This window comes from Pelobates fuscus, chromosome 11, assembly GCF_036172605.1.
Source record: "Pelobates fuscus isolate aPelFus1 chromosome 11, aPelFus1.pri, whole genome shotgun sequence".
NCBI lineage: Eukaryota > Metazoa > Chordata > Amphibia > Anura > Pelobatidae > Pelobates > Pelobates fuscus.
Genome location: NC_086327.1, coordinates 72,158,409 through 72,185,120, shown reverse-complemented (window position 1 = coordinate 72,185,120; position 26,712 = coordinate 72,158,409). Strand labels below are relative to the sequence as shown.

The following is a 26,712-nucleotide window of genomic DNA, read 5'->3' as shown; positions in this document are numbered from 1 at the left end:
CTTAAGTCTTACATTTTTATTGTCTTTCCGTCTTGGATGTAGACACTCATCTCTGCTTTTATTTTGAACTTCGTCTAATTGCTCTTTCAAAAGAGCCCTAGGGTAGCCCGTTTAAGAAATCTATCAACCATGTTGTTCAATTGAATATCAATCTTACCAGTATCTGAGACCAACCTTTTGACTCTCATGAACTGGCTTTTGGGTAAAGCCTTAAAGACAGAAGAGGGATGGTAGCTCTTAAAGTGCAAAAGAGTGTTTCTATCAAGTGGCTTACGAAAGACATTAGTCTCAAATCCCTTAGATCCCTTGGTAATTAATATATCCAAAAAAGGAAGTTCACTTGTGAAAGTGATTAAAGCGACACTGTCATAGCCACATCCGTTTTGCTTAGTTTTTTAACACCCCTCATGACTCCACTACATTTAATTGTCCCCCTAGTAACTCCCAAATGCCCCTAGGTGCCTCATTTACCCTTTTTTTAATTTCTTGCCCAGACCTAGCTCCTAGGCGCCGCCATCTTAGTGTGGGCAGATGTAGGCCATGTGGTACACATCATCTGCCCACACTAGATGGTGCTGTGAAATTGCTGCTCATGCACACTTGGGCATTCGCTATTGTCCAAAAGTCAAATAGAAATTGCGAACGAATGAAGACCGAATTTCGTTTAGTTGAATACAAGGCGGGAGCTACCGGCTTGTGGCTCCCTCTTTGTAATATGTAAAAATAGAAGCGGCGGGGAGCTGTGCTTTCACTTCCTAATCCATCCATGCCACACCTCACTCTATATGACCCCCATATTAGCATTGCGGAGATTAAAATGTAATACCATTAAAAATAGGTGGCACGGAAGAACATTATTAGGGTGGGTAGAGAGAATATAATTTTATTGGGGGACAGGTGATTGGGGCTTGTGGACCGCTAGTCACTTAAGAAACTCACCTGCTGATCATTGGTGGGGGCAGGAGTGGAACCAGTATGTCCTCCTTCCCCTTTTTTCACTTAAGGGTCCCCACCCGCTGCACATGGGTTGGGGTTTCTTCCCATTTACTTTAATAGCTCCCACCAGTGGTGCACGAGTGGGGATTCTGTTATTTATTTTAATAGGTGTCCCACCTTGAGGCACTTTATTATATTCGTGGGTGGAGAGGTTCTTTATTTTTTTTAGCTGTGAGCAGCCACTTGCTACTCACTGTTTGGTAGACTTGCCCCTAATCGCGGCATAGCAAGATGCAGTTGCGGATCGGAATTTCATTAATTCAAATGAAATTCCAAACCGAAAAATTACCCAATTTTGTCCTAACACGAATGGACAAACGATACTCATTTTGTTAGGGTGAAATTCTGTGAATTCGCCAGCGCCGTAGTCTAAATGACAGGGCTTTTGAAAGGCGAATGAGGCAACGCAAAAAAGTGTGAGTATTGTGGGAAAAAAATTTTGACCATAGGAAATGGAATGAGCTTCAGCTCCTCCTTTGGTTAAGGAAAAATAAATAAATAAGTAAAGCATAGGGAAAAAAAAAAATAAGTAAAGCATAGGGAAAAAAAATTAATAAATAAGTAAAGCATAGGAAAAATACATAAGACAAAGTAGTCCATACTTAGTCTTATGTTTTACAAATCAGATAGAAAATCCGAACAGATTCTGATCGAGGACGTGAAAAGTAAGCGATTTGGGAAAGGTAAGTTAAACATGACACTACCGCTTTAAATCACACTGCTTAACTTTTTATAGTGAGGCTGATACTATCATTCAAATCTCTGCACTGCAGTGCTTTATGGAAACAGCTGAGGTTCTGAGAGTTGTAATTCAGTTGTCATTTATATTTTGCTTGAAAGCAGCTGAACTAGAACTCATGTCTTTCAGTACAGCTGTATTATTGGCATGACGAGGGGAACACTTCAGGTTGGGAAGGAGAGGCAGCAATGTGTTTCTGTTGCACCTTGTGTACTTTAATTGGAATGTACTAATCTCTTTTTTTTTTTTTTTTTTTTTTAAGTCTCTTGTCAAAGAACCATTCGCTAAACGTCGAGAATTATTAAGAGAACATTTTCTTGAGATAGAAGGCGAATTCATGTTTGCGACATACATGGATACATCAAGTACAGATGAAATATCAGAATTTCTTGATCAGTCTATTAAAGGTATTAGAAGAATTGTCACTCTAAGGTTATGCACATTACGGGGTTATCACTGTAAATGTGGAATAAAATATTTTGTAGATAATGGGTTAGGGAGTAAGTAAACATCGGAGGACATCGGCGCTGGATTCAGGTAAGTGTCTGAAGGGGTTGTAACCCTTTCAGCAACGTGGGATGGGGGGCGGGAGGGAGGGGGGGGGCACTCCAGGATCTTGTAGTGCCAGTAAAATGGGAATCCCTTTAAATGTGTTAAATTCTAATGACGGATTCACATCAACTAAAAAATACTCCATACTCCAACTGTGATCATTGAACTTATCATAGATATAAATTACATGTTCAATGTAAATGTTTAGTTACAAATACTGCCTCCATGTTGTTGCTTAAAAATAACAGTAATAGTGATACTTATAATACGGCTTATATTCTTCTGTCTTCTATCCCCCTGAATCGCCTCACAGTAGAATTTTTTTTCTTTTTTTTTTTTTTAATTTCTGTACCTCTTTTCCAAGGACTCGGAAATACTGCTACCAAAGGTTGTGTACATATATCAGTCCTTTCCTAGGTGCAGGAACACACCAACTCTGTTTTTACAGCAGTCCATTCACACTAAATGCAGAATCCTGATAAAGTTCCCTTTGGGCACTAGTGACACTCTTGTGCAGTTCATCTAGTCGTAATCTGGTCACACTGTTGACAATCTGTCCTCCACCTACTCACTCATATACAGATCAGTGAGTGCCGTATTGTTGTGATACCCACATCTGTTGTTGCCTGTGCTGCCTCAAATACTCTGCATATTCCCTACTGTTGAACACGTCCCCAAGCAGGATAATCCTCTCCATAATACTGGCAGCTAAAATGAGTGGTATCCATCACTCCTCTCCTGTCCACAATAGTATAGGACTGGAGTGACTGATACATTTTAGCATGTGCTGTTTTTCCTATGCTGCTTAGGAAGGAGACCTGCCTGTAGGAAGGTTTTCCTACTAACCGTTTCACTCACTTTTTTCAGAAGGTTTTTCTTCCTCCAATGTTTACGTTTGTTGCAATTCTGCAAACACAATGTATCGATAAAATGTAAGTATTAAACAAGGATGACTATACCAAAAAGAGGGAGCATTGTCTTATGCTGCAGAAAGCTGCCAACAGGTTTTTTCTTTGGGTGAGTGGGGGTATGGAAACTAATGCAATTAGAATATGAAGACAATCACAGCATGGATATGAGGCAAAAACCTGTCAAATTTACTTAGTTTATTTATAAAATATTTTACCAGGAAAGATTTCTCAGTTCTCAAGTACTGTTGGTGTTGGTTCCCAGAGTATGTCCTTTTAACCCCTTAAGGACGGAGGACGGTTCAGGACCGTCATCAGCATTTTTACGTTGCCGACCGACGACGGTCCTCAACCGTCCTAAATTTAAGATGTACTTACCCGATCGCCGTCATTCCCCCGGCGGCGATCGGCAGTGCTCCCGTTGTGGGGAGACTGTCTGCAGCCCAGACAGTCTTCCCATGGCGAATTAGGACCCCTGTGGCCATGTGATCGCTCAACAGGGCGACCACATGGTCACAATAGGTGTCCATGTGTCTGCCTGCAGGGGGACTGTCTGTGCTGACAGGCAGTCTCTCTGCAAGTGTAAAATCTGAAAAAAAAATTAAGTTAAAGTTAATAAAAAATATTATTATATATATATATATGATATATAGACATATATTTATACCTATATAATATGTGTCTATATATCATATATATATAATGTCATGCTAAGTGTATTTTTATATTAATATGTACATATATTAATATAAAAATACACTTATAATTAAATTACACACGTATATATAATATATATAATAACTATATATATTGTATATATATATTATTATAAAATACAAATAATAAGTAATTTAAATTAAATTAAACATGTAAAAATAATAATAAACTTTTTTAAAAAAATGATATATCTATACGAAATTTTATTCTAACTGTATTTTGATATTAATATATATATATTTATGTCAAAATACTTAGAATGAAATTGTATATATATCTATGTATATATAAATAAATAAAAAGAATACGAACTATTCATATGTCATATACAAAATTACATAAATAATTATATAAATATATGCATATATATTTAAATTCTATGTGCGTATTTATGAAATATTTTTACATAATTAAGTTATTTTATTGATTGCAATTTAAGGGACCTGCCTGCCAACCCAGGCCGAAAGTCCAGAGAATTTAATTTGCTATCACTGTATTTTACCCTGTAACGTTCTACGACACCATATAACCTGTACATGGGGGGTACTGTTTTACTCAGGAGACTTCGCTGAACACAAATATTAGTGATTCAAAACAGTAAAACATATCACAGCGATGATATTGTCAGTGAAAGTGCCTTTTTTTGCATTTTTCACACACAAGCAGCACTTTTACTGATGATATAATTGTTGTGATACATTTTCCAGTTTTGAAACACTAATATTTGTGTTCAGCAAAGTCTCCTGAGTATAACCGTACCCCCCATGTACAGGTTTTATAGCGTTTTTGAAAGTTACAGGGTCAAATATATGGGTCAAATATTTTTACATTGAAAATGGACAGGTTGGTTACGTTGCCTTTGAGAGCGTATGGTAGCCCAGGAATGAGAATTACCCCCATGATGGCATTCCATTTGCAAAAGAAGACAACCCAAGGTATTGCAAATGGGGTATGTCCAGTCTTTTTTAGTAACCACTTAGTCACAAACACTGGCCAAAATTAGCGTTCAATTTAGTTTACTTTTTTCACACACAATCAAATATGAACGCTGACTTTGGCCAATGTTTGCGACTAAGTGGCTACTAAAAAAGTCTGGACATACCCCATATTGAATACCCTGGGTTGTCTACTTTAAAAAAAAATATGTACATGTGGGGTGTTAAATACAAGAATAAAAGGTATAAACAATATACCAGCGAGTGGAGCGCTATAATGAATATTAATATAAATAATGAGGGGGTATACTCACCCCTCCAACATAGTGATTCAATGTGTCCAAATGTACATACAAAGTAAAACAACAAAAATAGAGAATATAGTGCAGATGGTTTACAAAAATAAAAAATGAATAATAGTAGCAAATGGTTGAAACCACTCACGTGGGTTGGAGCCTATAAGCTATTGGCTCCGTAAGTGACTCCTTTTTGCTCTTGAGGCAGCAACACACCCCTTTATCCCAAACGATGTTCTCCCGAAGATATGGAACAAGCAGAGAGAGAGAGAGAGAACCTCATAGGTGGTATTGTACAGATAGTGTATACAAAATAGTGAGATAGTAATGATTATGCTCACCTTAGACAGAGCCTTGAATTCCTGGCTCTGAGGTTTGTTGGCAGCTAAACGCGTTTCACTCTTGTATGAGCTTCCTCAAGAACTTAAAGGAACAATAGGTTGAAGAGGAACCTGCTCAAACGAGCTTACAGTCTATAGGAGATGGGGTATAAAACACAATAGGACAGGAGATGGCAATCACATAAGGTGGGTGTGAAGCAGAGCTGGAGGAAAGAGTAGAGTGCTGCCCTTTAGGACAGAGCAAGAAATGGGTATGCTAGGTAGAGGTTACTCTGTGGGAGGTCATAGGCTTTCCTAAAGAGATGGGTTTTAAGGCTGAAATTTCAAATAAGAAAGAGGGAAGGGAGGGGGGGGGGAGTAGGGGTTTTAAGGAGCAGTGAGGTGAGAGTAGAAACCCTACACCACCACCTTTCCATTGCATGAATCCGACCCTACTTAACGCCAGATGCGACTAAGGTGATGGTCCATTCCACTGTCTTTTCTCGCCTTGACTACTGTAATCCTCTTCTCAGTGGTCTTACGTGCTCCCAATTTGTGCCGTTACTGTGGAACTCTCTTCCCTCCTCCATTAGTTGCTCACCCAGTCTCCACCCCTTCAAAAAAATTATTAAAAACCCACTTCTTCATAAATGCATATCAATTAAACTGTTAATAGCTCCAGACTGATTCCTCTCTTGCAACTGTCATTAGTCTAATACTATCCTTACCTTTTGTGTCACTTTACCCCACTCCCTCTAGCATGTTAGCTCATTGAACAGGGCCCTCAACCCCTCTGTTCCTGTGTGTCCAACTTTTCTGGTTACAACTACATGTTTGTTCATCCACCCTCTGTAAAGTGCTGCGGAATTTGTTGGCGCTATGTAAATAATAACATAATAATATGTTTGTGTGCGCGCGTGTATTCAGCGGACTGTGTGCGTCGGGGTGTGTGTGTGCAGCTGTCTGTGTGTATGTATTGTATGAATGTATTGCATTTGTTGTAGATAATAATTAATATAAGATTAATTGTGTCTATAATTTATATCATTATTTATAATTTGTATCCTTGAACTCTGTCATGTTCTTCTTTTACAACAAAATATGTTAGTTAGTTTGGACAACTGTATGAGTTGTTTTTTTAAACTTAAACCTCAGTATTGAGGTTTAATTGCTTTGTTGGCACTTTGAGGGGGGAAAAGTTGGCATGTATTGCAGTTTGAGCACTCTGGCTCAAAAAGGTTCGCCATCACTGCTCTAGACTGTCCATGCAGGCTTTTAGAAAAAAGGCAGTGTGTCCATGGGTGCTTGGTAACACCTCTAGTGGCAGGTTCCAATATCCTGTCAGCATATATATATCTTATTCTATTAGGCTAGATATATCTTATTCTGTTAGGCTGAAGATTCAATCTTGGTATCCATTAATCTTGAAGTTTGAATAATCCCCTAACAGATATGTTAATAACAATAGCTACTAGTACCATTTCAATATTGTATGTCATTAGTTTAGATTTATTCTAGTATTACATACTTAGGTCATGTATACATTTCATTTTAGACCTGGGATGCAATTAATTGATTTTTCTTTGGCTTTTGTTTTTCCCTGTTCGTGTACCTTGTGAAATAAACTATATATGCCTTCACACTACAAACACAGTGTTAATAGTGGTAATCAAATTATACTTATCTAATGTGTAAATGAACAGCCTCCCTTGGATCTCTTCCCAGTTAGTGATCTTATAAGAAGCAGCATATGTACACAGCAGATGCGAAACAGCTGATAAATCTAAAAAAAACACAAAACATAGTGTAAACCAGTACAATAAAATGATGTGCGCTATAATTAGATGCACTCACAAGAATGTAGTAGAAACAAGCATTCAAAGGGTGCCTCCCTGGATAGCTTTTTTTTTTTACCCCTACCTAAAAAAAATGTTTTCCTCTGACCTTCAAATGCATTTGTATTTCACAACACAGTGGTATGAGCTCCCTGGTTTTTTATTTGATATGTGTACATGTATCAGGAGTCAACAATATTGCAGCTGACACATTGTCTAGTTTCAACAGATAAAGGTACCTTGCCAAATACATCAACAGGCAGTGCGACTGATATAACAGTGCTTCCCAAAACACTCAGAATTTAAAATACCAAGAATGAACTAGAAAGCTACAATTTCTTGGGAAATTGTGTGAAGTGTTCTTGTCTCCACCAGTAGTCTACAACTGGAGTGGGCGGAGTAACTGTTATTATTTATTTATATAGCACATTTAATTGCAACATTGTTGCCCAAAGTGCTTCACAGTAACATTAAAACATACATTTATAAAAACATTACCAGATGTACAAAAGGCCCGGTCTATAACATCACTTGCTGCTCCAGCCTTGCACAGGTCAGAGTATTTTGGCGGTTACCATCTTCAAACGGTCGTATTTTAAAAACTATACATCCTACAGCGAAGAGCTTTATATTGTGAGAATCACAAGACCCAAACCTACATTTTGATGCATAGTATGTCTCTGAAGTATTAAAAATGAAGGCACAGTCGCAGTTTAGAAATTGCCCTTCAAGTTTGAGCTGGCTAGAGTGGAGTTTCAATGAATGTCAATGGACGGCGTGAGTTGCAAACAAATGGTCATATTGTGAAGACTATGGATTAGCCGTGGACATTTTTAGTGGCAGGAGGGATAACTGAACGTTTTGATATAAGATTTGTGTAGGTGGGCTTGAAAATGAGGGAGTGGTGGCAGTTTAGAAATCATGTCCTGATTTTTCAGCTTTTGCCAGCTCCCACTCTAGTTTTGAACATTTTGCCATTCATTTCTATGGGACCAATTTCGCCACAAGAACGACGATATTTCGAGAACCATTCGGCGAAACGTTCCACAAAGTAATAGCACACCAATGGGGAACAATCCGCACGTTTCGGTATATTACTGTCTATGTAGTGTAAAAACTGTGGGAGGAGTTAGGGTGGTAAATTTGGCTATAATAAGAATAACTAGAAAAGCTACAATTTCTGGGGAAATTGTGTGAAGTGTTCTTGCCTCCACCAGTAGTCTACAACTTTAGTGGGCGGAGTAACTGTTATTTTAGCAGGTGCAAAAGGCCCTGTCTATGACATCACTTGCTGCTGCAGCCTGGCACATATCAGAGTATTTTGGCGGTTGCCATCTTCAAACGGTCGTATTTTAAAAACTATACATCCTACAGCGAAGAGATTTATATTGTGAGAATCACAAGACCAAGACCTACATTTTGATGCATAGTATGTCTCTGAAGTATTACAAATGAAGGCACAGTCGCAGTTTAGAAATTGCCCTTCAAGTTTGAGCTGGCTTGAGTGAAGTTTCAATGAATGTCAATGGAAGGCGTGAGTTGCAAACAAATGATCATATTGTGCAAACTATCAGGACTATGGCTTAGCCATGGACATTTCTAGTGGCAGCAGGGATAGCTGAACGTTTTGATATAAGATTTGTGTAGGTGGGCTTGAAAATGAGGGAGTGGTGGCAGTTTAGAAATCAAGTCCTGATTTTTCAGCTTTTGCCAGCTCCCACTCTAGCTTTGCCATTCATTCCTATGGGACAAATTTTGCCACAAGAATGACGATATTCCGTGAACCATTCAGCGAAACGTTCCACAAAGTAATAGCAATCCGATCGGGAACAATCTGCACGTTTTGGTATATTTTTGTCTATGTAGTGTAAAAACTGTGGGAGGAGTTAGGGTGGCAAATTTGGCTATAATAAGAATAATAAGAATAACTAGAAAAGCTACAATTTCTGGGGAAATTGTGTGAAGTGTTCTTGCCTCCATCAGTAGTCTACAACTAGAGTGGGCGGAGTAACTGTTAGTATTTATTTATATAGCACATTTAATTGCAACGTTGTTGCACAGTTACATTAAAACATACATTTATAAAAATATTAGCAGGTGTGAAAAAGGCCCTGTCTATGACATCACTTGCTGCTGCAGCCTTGCACAGGTCAGAGTATTTTTGCGGTTGCCATCTTCAAACGGTCGTATTTTAAAAACTATAAATCCTACAGTGAAGAGCTTTATATTGTGAGAATCACAAGACCCAGACCTACATTTTGATGTATAGTATGTCTCTGAGATATTAACAATGAAGGCACAGTCGCAGTTTAGAAATTGCCCTTCAAATGTGAGCTTTGCAGAGTGGAGTTTCAATGAATGTCAATGGACTGCGTGAGTTGCAAACAAATGGTCATATTGTGAAAACTATAAGGAATACGACTTAGCTGTGGACATTTTTAGTGGCAGCAGGGATAGCTGAACGTTTTGATATAAGATTTGTGTAGGTGGGCCTGAAAATGAGGGAGTGGTGGCAGTTTAGAAATCATGTCCTGATTTTTCAGCTTTTGCCAGCTCCCACTCTAGCTTTGCCATTCATTCCTATGGGACAAATTTCGCCACAAGAACGACGATATTCCATGAACCATTCGCCGAAACGTTCCACAAAGTAATAGCAATCCGATCGGGAACAATCCGCACGTTTCGGTATATTTCTGTCTATGTAGTGTAAAAACTGTGGGAGGAGTTAGGGTGGCAAATTTGGCTATAATAAGAATAATAAGAATAATAATAACTAGAAAAGCTACAATTTCTGGGGAAATTGTGAAGTGTTCTTGCCTCCACCAGTAGTATACAACTGGAGTGGGCGGAGTAACTGTTAATATTTATTTATATAGCACATTTAATTGCAACGTTGTTGCACAGTTACATTAAAACATACATTTATAAAAATATTAGCAGGTGTGAAAAAGGCTTTGTCTATGACATCACTTGCTGCTGCAGCCTTGCACAGGTCAGAGTATTTTTGCGGTTGCCATCTTCAAACGGTCGTATTTTAAAAACTATAAATCCTACAGTGAAGAGCTTTATATTGTGAGAATCACAAGACCCAGACCTACATTTTGATGTATAGTATGTCTCTGAGATATTAACAAGGAAGGCACAGTCGCAGTTTAGAAATTTCCCTTCAAATGTGAGCTTTGCAGAGTGGCGTTTCAATGAATGTCAATGGACTGCGTGAGTTGCAAACAAATGGTCATATTGCGAAAACAATCAGGACTATGGCTTAGCCGTGGACATTTTTAGTGGCAGCAGGGATAGCTGAACGTTTTGATATAAGATTTGTGTAGGTGGGCTTGAAAATGAGGGAGTAGTGGCAGTTTAGAAATCATGTCCTGATTTTTCAGCTTTTGCCAGCTCCCACTCTAGCTTTGCCATTCATTCCTATGGGACAAATTTCGCCACAAGAACGACGATATTCTGAGAACCATTCAGCGAAACGTTCCACAAAGTAATAGCAATCCGATCGGGCACAATCTGCACGTTTTGGTAAATTTTTGTCTATGTAGTGTAAAAACTGTGGGAGGAGTTAGGGTGGCAAATTTGGCTATAATAAGAATAAAAATAATAACTAGAAAAGCTACAATTTCTGGGGAAATTGTGTGAAGTGTTCTTGCCTCCACCAGTAGTATACAACTGGAGTGGGCGGAGTAACTGTTAATATTTATTTATATAGCACATTTAATTGCAACGTTGTTGCACAGTTACATTAAAACATACATTTATAAAAATATTAGCAGGTGTGAAAAAGGCTTTGTCTATGACATCACTTGCTGCTGCAGCCTTTCACAGGTAAGAGTATTCTGCAGTTGCCATCTTCAAACGGTCGTATTTTAAAAACTATAAATCCTACAGTGAAGAGCTTTATATTGTGAGAATCACAAGACAAAGCCCTACATTTTGATGTATAGTATGTCTCTGCAATATTAACAATGAAGGCACAGTCGCAATTTAGAAATTTCCCTTGAAATGTGAGCTTTGCAGAGTGGAGTTTCAATGAATGTCAATGGACTGCGTGAGTTGCAAACAAATGGTCATATTGTGAAAACTATAAGGACTATGGCTTAGCTGTGGACATTTTTAGTGGCAGCAGGGATAGCTGAACGTTTTGATATAAAATTTGTGTAGGTGGGTCTGAAAATGAGGGAGTGGTGGCAGTTTAGAAATCATGTCCTGACTTTTCAACTTTTGCCAGCTCCCACTCTAGCTTTGCCATTCATTCCTATGGGACAAATTTCGCCACAAGAACGACGATATTCCGTGAACCATTCGGCGAAACGTTCCACAAAGTAATAGCAATCCGATCGGGCACAATCTGCACGTTTTGGTAAATTTTTGTCTATGTAGTGTAAAAACTGTGGGAGGAGTTAGGGTGGCAAATTTGGCTATAATAAGAATAAGAATAATAACTAGAAAAGCTACAATTTCTGGGGAAATTGTGTGAAGTGTTCTTGCCTCCACCAGTAGTCTACAACTGGAGTGGGCGGAGTAATTGTTATCATTTATATAGCACATTTAATTGCAACGTTGTTGCACAGTTACATTAAAACATACATTTATAAAAATATTAGCAGGTGTGAAAAAGGCTTTGTCTATGACATCACTTGCTGCTGCAGCCTTTCACAGGTAAGAGTATTCTGCAGTTGCCATCTTCAAACGGTCGTATTTTAAAAACTATAAATCCTACAGTGAAGAGCTTTATATTGTGAGAATCACAAGACAAAGCCCTACATTTTGATGTATAGTATGTCTCTGCAATATTAACAATGAAGGCACAGTCGCAGTTTAGAAATTTCCCTTGAAATGTGAGCTTTGCAGAGTGGAGTTTCAATGAATGTCAATGGACTGCGTGAGTTGCAAACAAATGGTCATATTGTGAAAACTATAAGGACTATGGCTTAGCTGTGGACATTTTTAGTGGCAGCAGGGATAGCTGAACGTTTTGATATAAAATTTGTGTAGGTGGGTCTGAAAATGAGGGAGTGGTGGCAGTTTAGAAATCATGTCCTGACTTTTCAACTTTTGCCAGCTCCCACTCTAGCTTTGCCATTCATTCCTATGGGACAAATTTTGCCACAAGAACGACGATATTCTGAGAACCATTCGGCGAAACGTTCCACAAAGTAATAGCAATCCGATCGGGAACAATCTGCACGTTTTGGTATATTTTTGTCTATGTAGTGTAAAAACTGTGGGAGGAGTTAGGGTGGCAAATTTGGCTATAATAAGAATAATAATAATAATAATAACTAGAAAAGCTACAATTTCTGGGGAAATTGTGTGAAGTGTTCTTGCCTCCACCAGTAGTCTACAACAGGAGTGGGCGCAGTAACTGTTATCATTTATATAGCACATTTAATTGCAACTTTGTTGCACAGTTACATTAAACCATACATTTATAAAAACTCTAGCAGGTGTACAAAAGGCTTTGTCTATGACATCACTTGCTGCTGCAGCCTTGCACAGGTCAGAGTTTTTTGGCGGTTGCCCTCTTCAAACGGTCATATTTTAAAAACTATAAACCCTACAGTGAAGAGCTTTATATTGTGAGAATCACAAGACCCAGACCTACATTTTGATGTATAGTATGTCTCTGAGATATTAACACAGAAGGCACAGTCGCAGTTTAGAAATTGCCCTTTAAATGTGATCTTTGCAGAGTGGAGTTTCAATGAATGTCAATGGACTGCGTGAGTTGCAAACAAATGGTCAAATTGCTAAAACTATAAGGACTATGGCTTAGCTGTCGGCATTTTTAGTGGCAGCAGGGATAGCTGAACGTTTTGATATAAGATTTGTGTAGGTGGGCCTGAAAATGAGGGAGTGGTGGCAGTTTAGAAATCATGTCCTGATTTTTCAGCATTGCCAGCTCCCACTCTAGCTTTGCCATTCATTCCTATGGGACAAATTTTGCCACAAGAACGACGCTATTCTGAGAACCATTCGGCGAAATGTTCCACAAAGTAATAGCAATCCGATCGGGAACAATCTGCACGTTTTTGTATATTTTTGTCTATGTAGTGTAAAAACTGTGGGAGGAGTTAGGGTGGCAAATTTGGCTATAATAATAATAATAATATATATATGTGAGATAACAGTAAATGGTCTTGCTATGCAAGAACACTTAATAATAATAATATATATGTGAGATAACAGTAAGTGGTCTTGCTATGCAAGAACACTTAATAATATATATGTGAGATAACAGTAAGTGGTCTTGCTTTGCAAGAACACTTAATAATATATATGTGAGATAACATTAAGTGGTCTTGCTATGCAAGACCACTTAATAATAATATATATGTGAGATAACAGTAAGTGGTCTTGCTATGCAAGAAGACTTAAATATATCAGTGTACACATAAAACCCAGTGAAAATATAAATAACATCACCATATAGCGAAGTAAAAATGGATGATACCTAAAATATGAACATAAAATACAACATAGTGTTAACTGTATAGACAAGTGTAATGTGAATAGATTTAGGACTACCACTCACATGATTCAGAGCCATACCAGGCTCTGTATACCAATTAAGCCAATGTAGGCTAACAAATCCACTTTCAATAGTAGAAGATGGGACTTCAAGTATGATTCAAACAAAATGTATTGGTAATATACTAAGTTGATGATCTCTTCTCATAACTTTGTGGACCGTTATTTTACTTAGCCATAGTTCTAACATGCACTCAGACGTGACACTCAACAAACCCCAAGCCAGTCAAGGTATTTAAGTTTTCCGTTTAAGCACACCTGGTTAAACTAATGAAGTCCTTGATTAGTCGCATCAGGTGTGCTTGAGGCAACACATGTTTTGCGTATATGTGCTGTTGCAAGGAAATCTTTTCAAGGGTTAAATAATTTTAAGACTGGAGAAGTCATAAATTGCACTTTCAGTTGCATTTGGTGAAACCACTTGAAACATTCATTGTGTTGAGCTAGTTCAATTTCTTTTATTTGATTTGTTTATTGCAAACAGTTGAAAGTCTGTACATTTTGACAAAAAACCTGATTTTCAATGGGGGTTGAATCATTTTGATTACAACTATGTGTGACTCTATTAGTTAATATAAAATATGCCAAGAATATTTTTATTGGGCTAAAGGAATACTTAAAAGACAAGGTGTCGAGTTTTTCTCTCTTCCTCAGGAAAGGGAAAAGGCTGCACTCTCACGGTCTTCCATTAAAACTTCAAAATATTTATTCAGTAGGCATTAGAAGATCGACGTTTCAGTCCTGCATTAGGACTTCCTTCAGGATCAAACACAAAATACAAGTAAAACCATATTCAAATATATAGGTAGACAATAAGTTTAAAATACTCACCCCAGGTGCTGTACATCTCCGGCGGCGTCCTACTAGGTCCCGGGCACATGCGCGTGCAAGCTCCACCCCTAAATGTGATGCCGTATGTGCGATCAACGTGTCACCATGGCAACGTGGTTTACTCAATAGGCGCTACCCTGGTGACGGCTAAGGGATTAAAATGTTAAATGTTCCATCACTCTTTTCTGCATGCCACTTTAAGTGCTTATAATAAGCTAGAGAAGGCAACATCTATATGTAGCAAGATGACAATTTCTTTAGATAAGTGCCAAATTCAGTAAGAGTGATGTCTTAAAAAAGTACTTTCAATAATCTATTAAGTGACAAGTGCAGATATTTATACTTTAAACCATACATAAAACAATATATTCCATATATTTTCTACCAGTTAGAAACATAGTTTACAAAGTGTACCGAAACTACTACTAGTGTAATGTTTGTCCTAGAATTGTAGTAAAATAAATAGGTGCATAAAGGAGTCCTTGAAAAGACAACAGGGCATAACTCTGAAAGTACAGGGATTGACCCTGTCAAGACTCTATACAGTCAGGTCCATAAATATTGGGACATCGACACAATTCTAATCTTTTTGGCTCTATACACCAACACAATGGATTTGAAATGAACAAGATGGGCTTTAACTGCAGACTTTTAGCTTTAATTTGAGGGTATTTACATCCAAATCAGGTGAGCGGAAACAACAGTTTGTATATGTGCCTCCCACTTTTCAAGGGACGAAAAGTAATGGGACAATTGGCTGCTCAGCTGTTCCATGGCCAGGTGTGTGTTATTCCCTCATTATCCCATTTACAAGGAGCAGATAAAAGGTCCAGAGTTCATTTCAAGTGTGCTATTTGCATTTGGAATCTGTTGCTGTCAACTCTCAATGAGATCCAAAGAGCTGTCACTATCAGTGAAGCAAGCCATTAGGCTGAAAAAACAAAACAAAAACCCATCAGAGAGATAGCAAAAACATTAGGTGTGGCCAAATCAACCGTTTGGAACATCCTTAAAAAGAAAGAACGCACCGGTGAGCTCAGCAACACCAAAAGACCCGGAAGACCACGGAAAACAACTGTGGTGGATGACCGAAGAATTCTTTCCCTGGTGAAGAAAACACCCTTCACAACAGTTGGCCAGATCAAGAACACTCTCCAGGAGGTAGGTGTATGTGTGTCAAAGTCAACAATCAAGAGGAGGCCTCACCAGAGTGAATACAGAGGGTTCACCACAAGATGTAAACCATTGGTGAGCCTCAAAAACAGGAAGGCCAGATTAGAGTTTTCCAAACAACATCTTAAAAAGCCTTCACAGTTCTGGAACAACATCCTATGGACAGATGAGACCAAGATCAACTTGTACCAGAGTGATGGGAAGAGAAGAGTATGGAGAAGGAAAGGAACTGCTCATGATCCAAAGCAAACCACCTCATCAGTGAAGCATGGTGGTGGTAGTGTCATGGCGTGGGCATGTATGGCTGCCAATGGAACTGGTTCTCTTGTATTTATTGATGATGTGACTGCTGACAAAAGCAGCAGGATGAATTCTGAAGTTTTTCGGGCAATATTATCTGCTCATATTCAGCCAAATGCTTCAGAACTCATTGGACGGCGCTTCACAGTGCACAGTGCAATGACCCGAAGCATACTGCAAAAGCAAACAAAGAGTTTTTAAGGGAAAGAAGTGGAATGTTATGCAATGACCAAGTAAATCACCTGACCTGAATCCGATTGAGCATGCTTTTCACTTGATGAAGACAAAACTGAAAGGAAAATGCCCCAAGAACAAGCAGGAACTGAAGACAGTTGCAGTAGAGGCCTGGCAGAGCATCACCAGGGATGAAACCCAGCGTCTGGTGATGTCTATGCGTTCCAGACTTTAGGCTGTAATTGACTGCAAAGAATTTGCAACCATGTATTAAAAAGTGAAAGTTTGCTTTATTGTTGTAATTCCTACACCGTTCACCTGATTTGGATGTAAATACCCTCAAATTAAAGCTGAAAGTCTGCAGTTAAAGCACATCTTGTTTCATTTCAATTTTGTGTTGGTGTATAGAGCCAAAAAGATTAGAATTGTGTCGATGTCCCAATATTTATGGACCTGATTGTATATACACTATGAGGCAGTGGCGTACACACAACCCATGGGGCCCCGGTGCGAAAACTGATCCGGGGCCCCCCCCCACCCCCAGCGCGAGTGCTTACTCTGCGCAGGCTGGGGCCGCAACACATGGCGGCGGGCACCTGGTCGCAGGGCTGCGACCCGTGCGACCGCGGTATGTATGCCAGTGCATGCATAAACACATACACTTAACCCCTTAAGGACCAAACTTCTGGAATAAAAGGGAATCATGACATGCCACACATGTCATGTGTCCTTAAGGGGTTAAAGGACCACTACAGACACCCAGATCACATCAGCTCAATGAAGTGGTCTGGGTGCCAGGTCTCTCTAGTTTTAACCCTGCAGCTGAAAACATAGCAGTTTCAGAGAAACTGCTATGTTTCACTGAGGGTTAATCCAGCCTCTAGTGGCTGTCTCATTGACAGCCGCTAGAGGATTTTCTGCGATTCTCACTGTGAAAATCACAGTGAGAAGACGCTGAACGTCCATAGGAAAGCATTGAGTAATGCTTTCCTATGGGCGGTTTGAATGCGCGCGTGGCTCTTGCCACGCATGTGCATTCGGAGCTGAGAGGCGGATCGGGACGGAGAGATCCCCAGCGTTAAGGGAGTCCGGCGCTGGAGAAAGGTAAGTGCTTAAGACACACACACACTCTCATGAACAGACGCACAAATTTACTGACACACACTCAGTGACAGACGCACACAAACATACTCAGTAACAGACACACACACTAACACACACACTCTAACACTAACACACACACTTACACTAACACACTCACTAACACTAACACACTCACTAACACTAACACACTCACTAACACTAACACACTCACTAACACTAACACACTCACTAACACTAACACACTCACTAACACACTCACTAACACTAACACACACACCAACACACACACTCACTAACACACACACTCTAACACTAACACACACACTCACTAACACTAACACACACACACTCACTAACACTAACACACACACTCACTAACACACACACTCACTAACACACACACACTCACTAACACACACACACTCACTAACACACACACTCACTCACTAACACACACACACTCACTAACACACACACTCACTAACACACACACTCACTAACACTAACACACTCACTAACACACACACTAACACACACTCACTAACACTAACACACACTCACTAACACTAACACACACTCACTAACACTAACACACACACATTAACACACTCAAACGTTTTTTTTTTTTGTTTTGTTTTTTATTTAATCCCCCAGCCTCCTTACCTGTGGGAGAGCTGGGGGGATTCCCTGGGGTCCAGTGGTGTTGCTGGCCAGGCTGTCACCCGGCTGGCTGGCGCACGCGCGAGGGAGCACTGTCCCCTGGGTGCTCCCTCTTCAGCTCCCTCGCGCGCCGCGTACTGATGCCGGAGCCGGAAGATGACGGCGCGCATGTATTAAAAAGTGAAAGTTTGCTTTATTGTTGTAATTCCTACACCGTTCACCTGATTTGGATGTAAATACCCTCAAATTAAAGCTGAAAGTCTGCAGTTAAAGCACATCTTGTTTCATTTCAATTTTGTGTTGGTGTATAGAGCCAAAAAGATTAGAATTGTGTCGATGTCCCAATATTTATGGACCTGATTGTATATACACTATATGAGGACATTTGACATTATCACATTTGCCTACAGTTAACATCATATAGAAAATCTGTACACCTTCTCCAATTAAATTAAAAACAAAGACCTATTGCAAGCAATATATATATATATATATATCCAAAGAGGTATCAGCACTCAGAGTTTAAAAGTTCCAATCTTTATTCATATTAAAAATCTGATTTTTTTTTTTTAAATTTATTGTGATTTTTAATATGAATAAATAAAGATTGGAACTTTTAAACTCCATGAGTGCTGCTACCTCTTTGGATATCTGGATAACCAAGCCCTGGCTTAGCACCCGGCAAATATATATAGGGTCTGCCTTGATGTTGGCAGGTGGGCTCATCCTCTCATGGCCATTGGAGGTAACTAAAAGACCTCCATTTGTTTAAAAATACATAGGGATAAAGGAGAGAGCGCAAGTAACTTGTTTTTCACTATATATTGGGGCTGAAGTGTACTGTAGTCATTGCAGCCGCCCAGTAGTGATGGGAGTGAGCGCAGGACTTTTCTTTCTGCATTTGTATCCATTTTTTGTATTACTCAGCCTTGTTACAATGCAGCCGCCCATCCCATGTGTTCCCTATTAAGGGTTAATAATGTATAGGGGTGTATATAAAAAATACCCCTTTCTGTCTCATTAGAGATTTTTGCCATTGGCTCAAGGAAGCAAGGTGAATTGTTAGAGTTAGGACCCACCTAAGGGGGGGGCCGCCTTGATGTTGGCAGGTGGGCTCGTCCTCTCATGGCCATTGGAGGTAACTAAAGACCTCCATTTGTTTAAAAATACATAGGGATAAAGGAGAGAGCGCAAGTAACTTGTTTTTCTTTGGTTTTATAAAAATTAGTTTTACAAGGAGTAATAAGGAATTGACTTATTACCAAGTTCATATATCCAAAAAGCCTCTTTGTTCAACAGCATTTTTTTTGTTGTTGTAAGTTAAACATAATGCCAAGACTGAGTGCACCAAATGCAAATTCCTTCATGTGGAAATCATTTTACTATGTTGTTTCTGTAGCTGTTGGAACATATTTTGTAGTTAGAACATGTTTTATCATGACATAATATGAGAGACGTTTAACCAGCCTAGCCATTCCATGGAATAATTATCTTCTTACTTCAGCAATACCACCTGACATTTATCCTGCAGTTGGACTCTCTACTCTGGTGTGCTGTGTATTGCTATTATAGTATCGCTGCTTCAATTATTTGTGTTTGTCATGATTTGACTATTCAGTTTAATACAAAGTGGTAGGAAATCCTGGTCTTACTGTTTATGGTACCTACATACTATGGGAGTATTCTGGACAGTTTATGGTTTCATTGCATGGATTTAATGCATATGTGCAGATTGGAAGAAAAAGATGTTCAGTTATTTAAAAGAGCTCTATGCAAAATTTTGTTAATCCACATTTTTAACCCTTGTTGCCACCCATTCCTTGTTCCATGAATTTAGCTTTCCGTGGGGGTGTAATTTTTAGCCTGTACAGTTGATTTTTTTTCTGCTCACTTGTAATATACAATGAAGACTCTTTATTTAACTCTTTATTCACACATACTTGCAAGCTTTTGTCTTGGTTTATCTTTGACTTTACATTTGCACTCTATCCCAGCATTTGAGCCACAGATGGCCGACGACCTGGACACCTACTCTTCAGAGGAGCTCTCGTTCGGCCTGGGTAGCATGGACATACTGTTTCTAACTCGCCCACATACAGTACCTGAGGTACTAACTCAATAGCGGTGACAGCTGTGACCCTGATGAAAATACTAATGGATCTGCAAAAGACTATCCAGAAATATATGGGCTTGGTTCAAGCAGGCCTCACAAGCATAGTGGGTAGGCTGAGCACTGTGGAGACCTACTCTGAGTCGCATGCTCTGAAATTGCATCCCTTAAACAAGAGGTCCAAGCTCTGAAAAAGCAGCACACAGTCTTCGAGCAACGTTTTATCGTCATGGAAGACTAGAGGCGCCGCAATAACTTAAAGATCAGAAGTGTGACTGAGGAAATATCAGCGGCAGAGGTTCTGCATTTCCTGCGGAAACTGTTGATGGCCTTACTATCACCAAGGCAGTCCAAAAATTTCACTCACTATGGTGGAACTTTCAGAAACCCTAAACCTCGGAGGGCCCCGTACTCAGTGTCCAGTTTCAGAATTACAAAGCTACGGTTGCAGTACAGACTGCCCTAAATAGGATTTCTGTTTAAATTAGAAAATCTGGAGTTATCCTATGCAGACCTGTTCGACGATGCATTGCAATGACGTAAATCCATGCAACCTTTCACCACCCTCCTCAGGGAACACTGTACAGCTAGCACATCTTTCAGACCCTGCTGGTCCTCCATGCTGACTCTTCTCACTGTGTCCAAGACCTACAAGGTGCGGCTGCACTGTTGGGGACACTGCTACCACAGGACTCACTGCAAACATATGTGCCACAACAGGCCCCTATATCCACACACAGATGGGACCCAGCAAAAGTTATCCCATTCATCCCTTAGAGGGCCTTCTCCTTCACAACCTGGGGCATCACCATACCAACTGGGTCCAGCGCATCATTAATGATCAGAACTTTACACAGTTATAAATTTGTTTTTTATTTTATTTCTTTTAATTTCCCTATTTAAAAGTTATTTTACTTTTTAATTTTCTTAGGCAGTGCGATCAGGCATCTTACCCCCATCGAGCCTCTGTTCTAGATCTCGCTTTGGTAGCGGAGCCTACTATGGCCAGAGGCATTATTATATTGTAGCCATCTGCTTCCAGTCCAGTTCTGGCGTAATTAATGGCTCTACATTCACTATTTCCCCTTTCAATAATTTAATTTTTTTTTTTTTAATTCTTTATTTTATTCCACGCTTCATGGGAACAAGTTTGAACAATCCGATACAAAGCAACGATCAAAATCGTCATAACATTATATGAAACCATAGTGGAGTAGAAGAAAAGCAATGCTTGAGGACTCTGCCCCATAAATAATTTAGAATGAGGATTTTATGTTTAATAGAGACTTCATAAAGTAGTGACTTACTAGCGTATGTCATTGAGTCCTGAGTGAGTGCATAAGAGGCTAGTGTCCCACGTATTGGTGACTGCCCCAATGTTAGGTGTACCCCCTCCATAAGTATCGGACATGGCAAGCTATATGCTCAACTAACCAAGGAGAGTGCAATGGGGGGGGAGTTATGCATGTCTGGAAGGGTAACCTAGTTGTTAGTCCTGAGTATAGTAGGGATTATGCTTTATCAGTGAACGTTTATACTGTGTTGAAAGAAAAGCAGATATAACTGGGTAACGGGAAAAACATGTAGTAAAAGGAGCTCATCGGTGATATCTGGCATTTTGCCAAAAGTCTGTGTTGAAACTCTCATCCAGGGACTTCCATTTCCCAGGACCGCCCTGAATTCAGATAACTGCTCAGTGGGTTGGGGGGGCGGTGGGGGACTGCTGAACTGTCGCTGGGTTGATATGCGAGAGGCTTGCCACAACAGTCCCATTCGGTGGGTCAAGGCCTAGCGTGCACATACGGTCTTCTAATTCCTGGTAGGTGGGTAAACAGGATGGTTCTGGGTAATCCCCAACGGTAGGGAATGTATCTGGCCCGGAGTGTTTGCAGAAGGGGATGCAGTGATCTACGCCAATTGAGGGTGTTCCTCCTTAGGTCTGGGAAGATTTGCAATTGTGCTTCCTCAAAGGAGATTGGAGTCTTTCCCCCCCCTACTGCTGCCTGGAGCATGGCTTTATCTTGTAGGAATTGGAACCTGAGAATGAGGTCCGGAACAGCGGAGAGGGTGCACCCGCTGGCCTCAGCAAGCGTAACATGCCATCCAATTTTACGGCTTTGGTGTTCTTAGGAGGTTGGAAGGCCATCATAAACCTCTGTATAAAAAGGGGTACATCTGCCATCCCCAGGACTCTGGCACTCCCCTTATCTTCAAATATTACAGTCTCTGGTGGTCCTCTAGGGCCTCCACTCGGTTGTCAGCCTGTTGTTGCTGCTGACTTATTACCATCAGCTCTTTCTCCACTCTTGTTAACCTAGTGTCTTGGACACTGTGAGAGCCCTGGTGGTCTCTGTCCCAGTCTCTGCAGGCCAGCTGCAGGCGTTGCTAGCCGTGCTTGTGGCTGAGGCCCTGTTTTATTGTAGAGAGGGGGCCCCTCTCCTGTGTCGAAATCCAGGTCCTCAGAAGAGTACGATGAGCCCTCCTCGATGAGCGCCATGTTGTCCCATGCGACCCTCTGTGGGTTGCGCAGCAATTATCCGATATCTCGGGCTTTTGTCAGGTTTGTATCCGCCAGCTAGGTGAGTATGTGCGGCACTGTTTGGCTTCGTTTTCCACCAATAAAATTCCTATTTTAGGCAACTTTCGTGGAACTCATGTAAAGTGCGACTTCTCTGGTCCAACGCTAAATTCTGCCCCCCCACCCCCTTTTTCAATTCTGCTTTTCCATGCCTTTTGATTTTCATCCTTACATTGCTCTTCTTTTTGTGCGATTATACCTCAACTCCTCTACACCCTGTTCCACATTATTATGCAAATTCTATTTGTGTCACAAAGATGAAATATTTTTTTTTCAGTTTTTACTCATGGATGACATTGTGTCTCAGGGCTCTTTTGATCACTGAAAACAATTTCGGACACCTGTGATAACTAGATTGTCAGATGAGCCAATTTAAGGAAAAACTACTAAAGGAGGGTGTTCCACATTATTAAGCAGAGCACCATATTCATGCTATTCGGCCACCATTAACCAATGCTCACAAGCAGAAACTGCTGCATTGGGCAGAAAAATACATGAAGACTATTTTTCAAACAGTCCTGTTCACTGATGAGTGCCGTGCAACCTTGGATGGTCCAGATGGATGGTTGGTGGACAGCCATCCTGTTCCAACAAGGCTGCGACGTCAGCAAAGGCGGTGGTGGAGTCATGTTTTCGTCCGGAATCATGGGAAGAGAGCTGGTCGGCCCCTTTAGGGTCCCCGAAGGTGTAAAGATGACCTCTGCAAAGTATGTGGAGTTTCTGACTGACCACTTTCTTCCCTGGTACAGAAAGAAGAACTATGCTTTCCGTAATAAAATCATCTTCATGCATGACAATGCACCATCTCATGCTGCAAAGAATACCTCTGCATCAATGACTGCTATCGGGATAAAAGAGAGAAAGTCAAGGTGTGGCCACCATCCACCCCTGACCTCAATCCTATTGAGAACCTTTGGAGCATCCTCAAGCAAAAGATCTATGAGGGTGAGGGCAGTTCACATCCAAACAGCAGCTCTGGGAGGCTATTCTGACATCTTGCAAACAAATTCAAGCAGAAACTGTCCAAAAACTCACAAGTTCAATGGATGCAAGACTTGTGAAGCTGCTATCAAATAAGGGGTCTTATGTTAAAATGTAACGTGACCTGTTAAAATGTTTAAAAAGTTAAAATGTTGTTATAAGTTTGATTGAAATAGCTTTTGATTTCAGTAAATATGCTGCAAACACAACAAATGACAATTTCCAGTTCTTTACAGCCTATAGTGTTTTGAAACTTACTGTGCGTAATAATTTGAAACAGTGCATTGTAAGTTTTTTATGTTTAAAAAAATACTGTTATCATTAGGAGGTTTGTTCAATAAAATTTGAATTGTACTCTTAATAGTTGATAACATGAGAATTATGCTTACTGTTATTTACATCAATTATTTAGGTAAATTAGAAAAATATCATTTGCATAATTTGGAACAGGGTGTAGATTGTAACCAAGTTTAAGCAGGACTCTCAATAACATCTTGTTACTATAGAAATTTCAATATCCCACTTTCAGTAAATCTGTCTATTGTGCTGCATATGTTGTCCATAACAAAACTTACTATAAGAAATATTTTGAAGAGATACAAAAGTTACAAATTGCTTTCAACTGTGGCTGGACTGGGGAAAAAAAATCCATGCCAGCCCCAAAAGTCATTTAGCCATATATTGTCGCATGTAATATGTAAGGCTATGTCTTGCAACCCCAGATGATTAAACGTTAATGATTAAACGTGTCCTAGTGACACCTCTATTGGCAGTCACTCAGACGGTCACTAGAGGTGCTTCTGTGTCAGTGCTGCACAGTGTGCACCACCTACATTCAGGGCCTCCACACTCTGGAGGCGCTGAACGGTCCCCATAGAGATACATTGATTCAATGCATCTCTGAGGAGATGCTGGTTTGTGTAGCGTTTTGCAGCCAATCCTATGGCAAAGCATTGGATTGGCTGAGATCATCAAGCTTGATGATCTCTGCCATAGAGGCAGGGCAAGTCGAGGGAGAAAAGAAGTGAGTAAAAACACTATTATTAAACACACACACACACACATACACCATGACAGACACACACAGACATACACACATCATTGCTACCTGTGGGCGACTGGCCAGGGGTTCGTGCAGGGCAGAAAGCTGTGTGTGCTGGCGACCGCAGGGGGAGCCGTGCGGTCTCTGCTCTGGTCCCCAGTGCGCAGCTTAATGAGACCGGGGCCAGAATATGACATCATTTTCCGGCCCCGGTCTCATTAAGTAACACAGCTCCCCCTGCAGCCGCCAGTACAGGTCTGCCCTGCACACCCAGCTGTCTGCCCTGCCCCAGGTGCCAACGGTCCACCGGGAAAATACCCGGTATCCCGGTGGGCCAGTCGCCCTGGCTTCAACATACAGAAAATAGAACATGTAAATCATGTTACAAATAGGGATACTATAAGCAACTAAAAAAAAAACTTTAGCTTAATGAAGTTTTTTTGGTGTATAGACCATGCCTCCATTGTCTTGCAGCTCAATTCTCTGACACTTCAAAGTTAAATCACTTAGCCCTTGTCTGTGAAGTATCTTCCTTTATTTGAGGCTAATCTGCAATTTCCTAGTTCCCTTTCTGTTAATAGCATGTGAGAGCGTGCAGGAGCCCTGTGTGTGTGATTACAGTTCAATCAATAGAGCAGTAGATAAAAACTTCTAAATTAAGTACAATCTGACACTTTTTGAGCCAGCCGGGGGTGTGTGGCTAAGCTGCAGAAACAAAAGGGATTTAACTCGTAAATGGCAGAGAATAGAGCTGTGATACTGCTAGGGCATGATCTATACACAAAAACTGCTTCATTAAGCGTGATGCGGTTTTGGTACCTATAGAACTCTTATAAAGTTTTATTGCAAATGCACTTTTTAAAATAAAATAAAAAGTAATAATTGCCAAGTTCACACAGACTGCAAAAACAAACAATTACATTTGCAGGATTGTTTTCTTTTTTTAAATTTTGGGTTCTCAATCTGGCATAATGGTATACAATACCACTAGCCTTTTTAATATATTCCAAGACTATTACTTAGATGTAAGGAAATAATGTACACATATTACATATTTGTACATATATATTTAAGAGTTAAATATAATCACTAATCCCTTTCTAACTGAATTATTCCATTATAGTTGTCCTACCCTACAGGACCTTAGACTTAAAGGGAAACTCCAGTGCCAGGAAAACAATCCGTTTTCCTGGCACTGGAGGGTCCCTCTCCCTCTCACCCCCCAATCCCCAGTTGCTGAAGGGGTGAAAACCCCTTCAGTGACTTACCAAAGGCAGCGACATGTCCCACGTCGCTGCTTCCTCCTCCCCCGCCGCTCCTCCTTCTGCTTACGTCAGCCGGTGGGCGAGACTGATCTCGCCCGCCGGCCGAGGAGACCTAATGCGCATGCGCGGCAATGCCGCCCATGCGCATTAGCGCACCCCATAGGAAAGCATTGAAAATGTATTTCAATGCTTCCCTATGGGGAATAGAGCGACGCTGGAGGTCCTCACACAGCGTGAGGACGTCCAGCGACGCTCTACCACAGAAAACCTGTGCTATGAGTCAGGAAGTGACCTCTAGTGGCTGTCTAATAGACAGCCACTAGAGGAGGAGTTAACACTGCAAGGTAATTATTGCAGTTTATAAAAAAAAAACTGCAATAATTACACTTGCAGGGTTAAGGGTAGTGGGAGTTGGCACCCGGACCACTCCAATGAGCAGAAGTGGTCTGGGTGCCTGGAGTGTCCTTTTAATAATTCTGTCAGACACAGCTTTACCAGCAGGGACAATTTCCCTGCTAGTAACTGGGGAATCCCAAGCATCTCTTGATAGTTGGACCCCACCCCCTCTGTCAGCTGGGACCAGAACTAGTGGACCCACACTGAGCGGTGCTTGTATTGTGTAACTGTGTATGTGCCTGACATTGTGTTTTGCAATGAAT

General features: G+C 40.4%; 1 protein-coding gene across 1 annotated transcript in view; it reads left to right on the top strand.

Annotated features, from left to right (window-relative positions):
• The window catches only part of LIG1 (DNA ligase 1), a 381,450-nt gene that overhangs the window by 224,815 nt on the left and 129,923 nt on the right, over window positions 1–26,712 (top strand). The window contains exon 20 of the mRNA XM_063435935.1: window positions 1,998–2,142. Within this exon, the coding sequence (XP_063292005.1) occupies window positions 1,998–2,142 (145 nt within the window). The remainder of the gene's footprint in view (window positions 1–1,997; window positions 2,143–26,712) is intronic.